The sequence below is a fragment of the Alosa pseudoharengus genome, unplaced genomic scaffold (genome assembly GCF_046254945.1).
Source record: "Alosa pseudoharengus isolate Yale_2024_CS ecotype anadromous, Long Island Sound unplaced genomic scaffold, YU_APseudo_1.1 YU_APseudo_1.1_scf_19, whole genome shotgun sequence".
Lineage (NCBI taxonomy): Eukaryota > Metazoa > Chordata > Actinopteri > Clupeiformes > Clupeidae > Alosa > Alosa pseudoharengus.
The window spans coordinates 34,354,883-34,363,975 of record NW_027468657.1 but is presented as its reverse complement, the minus strand read 5'-3'; the positions used below and the strand labels follow the sequence as shown (position 1 = coordinate 34,363,975).

Genomic DNA, 9,093 nt, shown 5'->3' with positions numbered 1-9,093 from the left:
ATGTGGCTATGGTTTGGACAAATTAAAGCAGGTCTCAATTAGCCTGTTCTGGTTTTTATGAAAGTTGGTTGCATAGCACATCTTACAGCCCTGTAACAACGCATTATGTAATAACTCTAATGCATACATTTTCACAATATTATGTAATAATCTGCCACCTTTTTTAATAAACTGCTTGAACGCAATATGTAATACATTTTACGGCAATATAGGCCTATAATAAGTTATTGCATTATTGGAAGCACAAAGAAGAAGGATGCTGGTAAGGAAAGCTGGCTCTGTCGTGGGAGCCGAACTGGAGTGTATCACTTCAATATCAGATAAAAGGACCCTGAACAAACTGATCAACATCTTGGACAATGAATGTCATCCACTCCACAGCACTATTACAAAGCAGAAGAGCTTGATCAGCTGGAGACTTCGCTCACTGTCATGCGCAACTGACAGACTGAGGAAGTAATTTGTCCCCAGGGCCATTGAACTGTTCAATGCTTGACTAAGGGAAGAGGAGAGATAGACTTCTCTGCATAGTCTGTCTGCCTCTCCACCTCCTCCATGTTTGTGTACTGACTGTCCACTGGCCTACTGTTTTACTGCTAGACTGTTTATGGGCATTTCTCAGATTTCGGGCCTATTTGGGTAACTGAAATTTGGAAAAATAAAATTCTAAATTTTACTAATTGGTATGCATCAAGTTATCAGTCATTTTGATAGGAGTAACCTTGTGAGCTTGGTTGAGACCACAATATAAGGGAATTTATGATTTTTTGTCATTTTTCAGGTAAATGTCATTACCATCACATCATCTAATATGTACATTTTAAAGATGAAATGGTCAATCAATGATCAATCAATGATCAATTATGGTTTCACATGAAGTCTATTTTATCTTGAACTTATTAGAATTGTTGAATTTTACTTACAACATGAATTATAGTCGTTTAAGTATCTTATTTTTTGATTTTTTCACTCGACCCTGGCTTGGAATTTCATTTATTTGAAATAAATGCCATATATCATATCTGTTTTCATCCAGTGGCAATTTAGACTGTCCAACATTGTCAAAAATATCTAATTAATGTAATTTATTGTAATTTATACATAATCTATTGGCAAAAATATGCATGGTGATGGTGATGACATTGCAGTTCTGGTAATGACATTTGTTGCGGTGATGACAAATCACTGATCGTAATCTATTGCAATTAAATGTTTATAATTTAGAAACCCAAGTTGAACTGACTATGTGAAAAAAAAAACGTATTTCTTTTAAAAAGAGTACTTTAAATGTATCTGCAAAAATGTCATCACCAACACAGTCGTCATTACCACTACATTTCAAGCTATAATGTGCTGGTAATGACTGTGCTGGTGATGACATTTATACCGAAAAACTACCCTGAGAAGCAAAAATTATCACCATGCAAGTGTAGCTAGCTTTCTACATGTAATGTACATCATTTAAACTATTAAAATAATTTTAAAATTTCAGGAATATTCAAAAATACAGAAATACAATGCGTATGGTAATGACACATAATAAGTGTACATGCCCAAAACGAGGGATAAAGAGTAGATTTTCTTATGTTTCTGGACATCAAGGCATCAATCTTTCTGCTTGACACCCATGTATTCCACTGTGATATTAGGTGACCATGGTTACCAAATATTTTTTTGATGAAAAAACAGTAGCAAAGTGCTTTTATGTAGAGTGTGCTGGTAATGACGGCTAAACCATGGGACAGGTATACATTAAGCAAAATAAAGCAGGAAATGCATATATATGCATAATGTGTGCATGCAGTTCATTAGTTCAGATAACATTTAATTCATATGCATGATTTTTTAAATTAATTTTTGATAAATAATGTTTGAGATATGGCACAATATGTGAAAACTCTGGTTGCGGACAACACCAAAACACTGATATTGTACCATAAAACACCAATAAAATGTGTCGAAATCATGAGTAGGAGCAACCATTAAAAAAGTCTAGGCTTGTTTTTCTTTATACTAATTAGTGATGCTAAACATTATTAGATTTAATGTGTTTTTAATAGAATTACACCCTGTGGACAGAAATAGGCCCCAATTCTGGGAAATACCCATATATGCTATATTAGCACATATGCATAACCCCTCCCTCCCTCCCACAGCCTGGATTGTGGCCATACTTAATACTTAATATTTAATACTTTATTGCACCATAATATGACAATTTTTTTTGCAACACCCGCATTTTGTAATAACAAACGCATTGATCCCCAAGGGGAAATTCAAGGTCTCAGTAGCATACAGACATCACACACAACATGCACTTACAGCAGAAAAATAATGTAAGTATATAAATATAGAAAAAACACCACTGTACAATAAAGACAGTAGAAGGTAAAAAAAAAATACTAAAATACTAAATAAAACTAAATCAAATATCCACATAGTGTGCTTAAGGATGATCAAGCATGAGGCGCTTGCAGTGACAGGGCAGGGACTGAGCTTGTGATATGCATGGTAAGGTGCTCTATGAGAGTGAGTGTCATGGTGATGGTGCAAATAAATAAGTCCAACAGTGCAACAGTGCAAGAATAAAGTCTAGAGACTAGCATAAAATAAATATGGACATATAAGAGAATAATGTAGACAAAGTAAACAACTATCAGTGCAAGAATAGGTTGAAGTAATAGGGTTACAGCCATTGGTCAAGTATTAAGTATAAAGTATTAAGTATTGCGTTAAAGCAGATTATTACAAAATATGGAAGTTGAAATGAAAATGACATTTTGACGAGTTATTACATAATTACAAGTAGGCTACAAGTGCACCAAATTACCCACTAGAGCTATGATAGTAGACTGCACTGCTTAAAGGGAAACTAGCCTGGCAATTTCTTCACTATTTTCTCACTTTTTGCTCGCAGCTTTCTCTGCAGGGCTCCCCCTACAACTTCAGAGTATATTTGTATGTATATATATGTATGTATATTTTACGACAGTCCTTGCTCGGTCAGTCAGCCATCCTCTTTCCCTGTTCTCGCTTTCTGCTTCTTTTCGCTGGCTCTGCCATGACAAATGTCTGAGAAACTCCTACCTTCTTCTAGCCGGTGCCTGACGTGTATGTGTGTAGTGCCGTAAAGCAATTTGTTACATCGCGAGACCACAAGACTTTCTGACTCTGAGGCCGATGACCTGCTGGACCAAAGTTGCAAGGCTGGGTTTTCTGCTCACAGACACTTTTTGAAGCGAGAACTAGAAGGTCACCATTCAACCTAGGAAAAGTCAACCATTCCAATGACTCCGAAGCTGTTAAGTTAAGGTAAATTAAGCTTAAAAAAACTGCATTGTTCTCCTGTGCCAGAATTCCTATATGTTTCAATCGCTGTCAATATGGACATGCTACATCGATAGATTGGTTAGATTATCCACAATGTTCAGTTAATTTTACAGAAACATTAGCACCAAAGTATAGGCTATGGTAAATTCATTCAGATTTACCAGTACAATAAAGAAAGGCCATATTAAAGTTATTTACACCATAATCAATTTGATAGTAGGTTCTCATCTTTGCAGTGCAAAAGTTTTGTGTGAAAGGAAATAAAGGCCTGGCCCATATAGACACCTGTTCCAAATATAAGCAGGATCAGTTTGGCAATTCAAGCAAATAAAAGCCCAGCTGGGCTATTAATAGAATGTTTACAGGTATTATTATTAGGCTATTATTATTGTTGTTGTTGTTGCTGCTATGTTATTGTTATTATTAGTAGGCCCAGACTAAAAAGTTTATATAGCAAGCAGAAACAAACAGTAGACCCACAGACACAAAATTTAGATACCTCAAAAGACCCATCCATTTAAAAAAGGGGTCAAAATACATTAACAGTGGTTTCTTACAGAGCCCTCTAAAGGTTATGGTGAGGATTTTCTTTGTCTTTCTTTTTTAAAGTGGGATGTTTTTGTACTTCTTTGAACTACTATTTTTAGGAGTTTTATATTTAGGCTACTCGCAAATTCAAATGAATTGCGAGGGAACACAAAAGTATGCAAAGGGAATGCAAAAAAGTAGGCCTAATCCTACTGTGTGGCAAAAGCGCCTAAAAGGAAAGCAAACGTAGACTGGCTAAATCCCCATAACAATTCACATAATGAAATCATGTCTGATTTATTTATTTACATTTTTTTTCATCTTTGGCAATTCAGATTTTTGTTTCAGATGTCTCTTATGGCAATTTTATTAATAGTAGCCCTAGCATTATTATTATCAGTAGGCTAGTAGTCGTAGTAGTAGTAGGCTAGGCCTATTAGTAGTAGTAGTATTTACACTTTAGTCTAGGCTACTTTGTGATCTTTAGGCTGGCTGTAAAACATTATTTTTGTTCCATCTCTACCACTCGATGGCGACATAAGCGTTTATCTGTCGCACAACTGACACTGGACCTGCCAATATGGTCGCCTAAGAATAAGAGTAATATACTAAAAGATAAACATTTGAATCAGACTAAGATGCAAACTATTGTCCTTTTTCACAATTAAAATTTCAGTCTGTTTGATTTACTGAATCAATGTTAAACATATAGGCTATAGGCCATGTATTCACTTGTAGGCCTACATTAGGCCTAGTTGAATTAGATAAATACTAGCCTATGCTTAGGCCAAGAAAGCAAAAACAATTTCTAATTCAGCATAGCTCGGTGGTGTTAATGTTTTATCGAGGCGCTCGAGCTACTGTTGTAATAGGCGTGGTCTTGCAACCGGTATATAAATGCTTGATGCTCTACCTCTCTGGCTCTTTCGGCAGTCTCAGCGAGGGTGTTGGTCACGCAGTATTGATGTCCCGTCATCTTTCAAGTTGAATAAAACGATAAGAAACTAAAGGATTCTGTTCACAAGGTTTCTGTGGATTCAGCTCCGTGATCTAAGGGAAAAACAAGTTGTCGAAGTTATTTGTTTCCCACACTCGAAGATCATTCGCTTGTTTTTTGCCGTAGACATGAGGATTTCTACAGTGGCACTTCTGGTGGTCCACGCTCTGGGTAAGCTTCAGAATGTTGCCTTACTTTAGTTCACTGTTGCTCTCTACAACAAAAGTAGCCTAATAGCCTATCATAGGCTACGTCTGATAGTCTAGTAGCCCAAACCTAATGTCTACAATTTAATCTCTAGTGTTACAATCTCAGAAACTGTGACATGCAACTGCAATGATGTCAACTTTTTAAAGTCGCGTTTGTGTGTGTGTGTGTGAGTGTGTGTGTGTCTTGTCTGTGAACCATGTATAGGCTAGGCTACACTTTGACCATGTCTCTCCATTGCCATCTAACATAGCCTACAGCCAATCTAAAGTGGAATTTAGGATATAGAATAGTATTAATTTTTTTACATTAACATGTTTTTTCAGAGCATCTCGACTACAGGGTTAGAACTAGGTCATCAATCTATTTTAAATCATGTTTTATGTAATTGGATATATTTATTTTTAACCCTCATATTCGAACATTACCTAAGTGTCTATGCATGACATTTTTGTGTGGCTATTGCAGAACTCTCTAGAGATAAAGGAAATGCAGTGTGATATAACAGTGTGTTTGTATGTTGAATATGTTATATATACATACATCTCTGTGTATGTGTGTGTGTGACTTGTTCTCATCAAGGAAATAACTCCCAATTCGTGTTTATACTTCTTTCAACTCATTCATGGTATACAAGTTACAAGTGTTCATCCATTCATTTCAATGATCTTTATTCCTCTCATATCTTAGTGCTTTCCAAGTTGGTCAGTGGTGCCTCAATCGACAAGCATGAAAGTGCAAAGCCTCCGCAGACTGCGGTGTTTAACCTGTTGGAACCAGTGAGTGAGAAAAGGGTTGCAGAAGAGAATCTGCAGCATGAGGTGGATTATGACGAAGATGAAGATGAAGATGAAGATGAAGAGTACTACTATGATGACGAGGACGACTATGAAGTATCAGGGGACTACATGCCCAGAGGTATGTAGTAGCCTAACCCAGGACTGAGAGGAAACTCAATCTGTAGTTTTTCAGTAATAACATTAATGATTGTTGTCATTTTACTGCTGTTATATATGTGTCAAAGAAGATTAATTAATTATTCCTTGTTTGCTTTTAGTTGCCCTTTCCAGCAAACCTAAGGATCCTAGCAAAGTTCTGACCGAAGAAAAGGCAGTAGGGAAAAGGAGGAGAGGAAAAGGGAGGAAGAAGGGAAAGGGGAAAAAGAGGAATCCATGTCTGAAGAAATATAAAGATTTCTGCATCCATGGCACCTGCCAATACCTCTCAAACATCCGTAAACCTTCATGCATGTAAGTATTGTCCACTTGCACATCCATCATCTGTTTCTACATATATAATTTATTGTTGTTCATACAGATTTATTTCATGGGCCTTGAATGTAGTTAGTCCCTGTTTTACAACATAGGCTCTGGAAGTTTCTCAAATACATAATACAAAAACATATTCTTTAAAAACTTCATGCATCCTCATAAATGCATTATCATCTCTGTTGATCCTCTTCATCTCCATTGATTTGAATGTTGTCTAAAGAGGGCCTTTATGTCTATAAGGAACAGCATGCAGAATCACTAACCACATGTCTCTCCTATAGATGCCACGACGGTTACTCCGGAGAGCGATGTCACGACGTCATTTGGATTTTGCCCAGTAGTGGAACAGACAAAGGATATAACAGGACGACGGCGCTGGCAGTGGTGGCAGTCGTGCTGTCCTCACTCTGTCTCATCATCATCGGCCTCCTTTTGGCATTGAGGTCAGTCCACATGCTTCTAGTGGGGGACTGGGGTGGAGGGGTGGACAGAGTCACACTAAAAGAGCGGGAAAATAATGAGAGTGCGTACTTGATACTGGATAGAACTGGAGGTCTGAAGTTTGTTTGTGAATCTAACCTCAGGTTTCACAAGCGAGGTGCCTATGATGTGGAGAACGAGGAGAAGGTGAAGCTCGGGGCAGCGCCACACCACTGACCGAGGACATGGACTGGTGAGCTGCCAAACAACACATCCGACATGGACAATACCTTGCCTTTTTTTTCAGTTGACTGGACTGGAATTAGTGTGACTAATCATTTCTTTTGTGATTGTTTAATTTTAGGGTGGAGATGTGGAAATTCTACCTCAAAATAAAAAAGAGAAGTAAACAGGCCAATAAGAAGAACACGACAGAAGGAGGTAGAGTGACTGTTCCCGTCACAAGTGACTGATCTCCTCTCGCCGACTGACCCACTGGACAGACATGAACTGGGTCACGTCCGGAAGACCCCAAAGTCCAGCGAGATGGGACAGAAAGGGCCGCCGCAGTGTCTGGGACTAGGCCTACGAGGGTTATGCCACATATAAAGGCGGTGATCACGAGGCCATGTTGTCTGAGATGGAGGTAGTCTGAATGTAGTGAGGACTGTGGAAACGTTAAGACCGATGTGCCTGATGTCAAGGCAAGGGGTCCTCCAGGATCAACCTTGTCTTTGAATGGAGTGTTTACGCGAATCTGCTTTTTCTTTTTCCCCGCACATTTTCATTGTTGTCTTGTGTACTGTAAAAACTTTATTTATGCCTATCTTTTAATTTATTTATTTATGTTAAGTGATATTTATTCTGATGTCTCCCAACAACAAAAAAAGCACTGCCCGTGTATTTGTACTGGTTTTAATGTTATAATATTTATTGTACAATATTTATGGGCAAACAATTATATTCCCTAAAATGGATAAATTGTTTATTAAAAGGACTAATAATGGGGATTACTGTACATTATCCTCAATCTATATATTTGTGTCATAATGATACAGTTATCTCAGTTACCACTTGTTAAAATATTTAGGGCCTGTGGACTGAAGTATCCACATTGTTGTGCTTCTGTATGACATGACAATGTAATACAATGAAATTAAGAATTCCATTACTGTAGTTACTGTTAACTCACCACATGATCCAGCAGTGTATTGGTTGTGGATACGTTTTCTGCCTGTGATCAGCTCAGTGAGATCGTTGTTAAGCTCAAGAAATGTGAATAAAAGATCTTTTAAACCAACTGTTTACAATCATCATTTTGAAAGACAAAAGGATAGCTTTTCTTACTGGATAGGTTTAAGAAAACCATTTGATATATTTGCCTCCACCACCCATTTTCTCAAGCCAGTCTCTTGCGCCCTGGAGTCGTAGGCTTCATAATGAGATCAGTCGTTTGTATCAGTGAGTCACTTCCTCTTGCAGCCAGCTGAATCTAGTCTCCCACTTTGGCCATATTATTTTTAAGAAATGTGAGGAATGACACCCCAAATATAGCCTTTTGACTCCAGAGAGGCCTTTATCAAGGGAAGAATAATATTGGCTTACCCTTCCAGCCTCCTCCACGGTCCAGTGATCCCTTTCATGTGTGGCACCTGTATCCTCAGCTACTTTTATGTGTGTGTGTGTGTGTGTTTGTATTTGTGTTTGTGTTTGTGTGTGGCATGCGCACCTGTCCACCTCCACACCAGTCACCTATTGTCACCATTTTAGATGCAACGAAACCAGATTATGCCTAACAACTGGCCAAACAGTCTTTTGATCAATCCTGTCCATGCAGTGCATCCACAAGATACCGCAAATGCCCCCTGGGCTACAACTTTCTTCACAGGAGTGGGGTTTAGTCAGCAAAGCCAGCTGAAGTGCCAAGCCTTGGTTTGATGGGGGAGGGGAGGAGTAAAAGACTGAAACGTGCGTTATTCACTTGGTGAGTTATGGCATGATGTCATCACCACCCCAGAGCCCCCATAGGCCGGATCCTGTCCTCCGAGCATTCTACAGCTCGGCTGCCTCAGGTTCCTTTGATGTGGTTTGGCTGTTGGTTTTTCAGAAGGGGCTTTATGACCCACCGGAATGAGGGTATGGGAGGGAGTGGCTGGTAACAGCAGCACATTCATATGGTTCAGGTGGAGTGTAAGACAGCAGTGGCCAGACAGATGCACATGAAACAACATTTCTAACAGATTGGTACCAATTCACTGCTTCTGAAGAATAGTTGTTATTGCTATTCACTGCCTCCAAAGAATAATCATCTTGAGTATCTGCCATCTGTATTTGCCAACA

General features: G+C 38.4%; 1 protein-coding gene across 1 annotated transcript; it reads left to right on the top strand.

Annotated features, from left to right (window-relative positions):
• The first annotated feature begins 4,791 nt into the window (after positions 1–4,791).
• Positions 4,792–8,053, top strand: LOC143132788 (proheparin-binding EGF-like growth factor). Its single transcript, XM_076292566.1, has 6 exons — positions 4,792–5,026; positions 5,753–5,980; positions 6,120–6,312; positions 6,615–6,776; positions 6,918–7,006; positions 7,118–8,053. The coding sequence occupies exons 1-5, from the start codon at positions 4,984–4,986 to the stop codon at positions 6,988–6,990; spliced, it is 699 nt and encodes a 232-aa protein (XP_076148681.1). The 5' UTR covers positions 4,792–4,983; the 3' UTR covers positions 6,991–7,006; positions 7,118–8,053.
• Positions 8,054–9,093: the final 1,040 nt, after the last annotated feature.

Excerpts from the sequence above, each read along its gene's own strand:
- LOC143132788 (XM_076292566.1), top strand. The coding sequence starts at position 4,984 with ATGAGGATTTCTACAGTGGCACTTCTGGTGGTCCACGCTCTGG. Across the intron at positions 5,027-5,752 it reads TCTGGTGGTCCACGCTCTGG|TGCTTTCCAAGTTGGTCAGT; the intron begins GTAAGCTTCAGA and ends CTCATATCTTAG. Across the intron at positions 6,313-6,614 it reads ATCCGTAAACCTTCATGCAT|ATGCCACGACGGTTACTCCG; the intron begins GTAAGTATTGTC and ends TCTCTCCTATAG.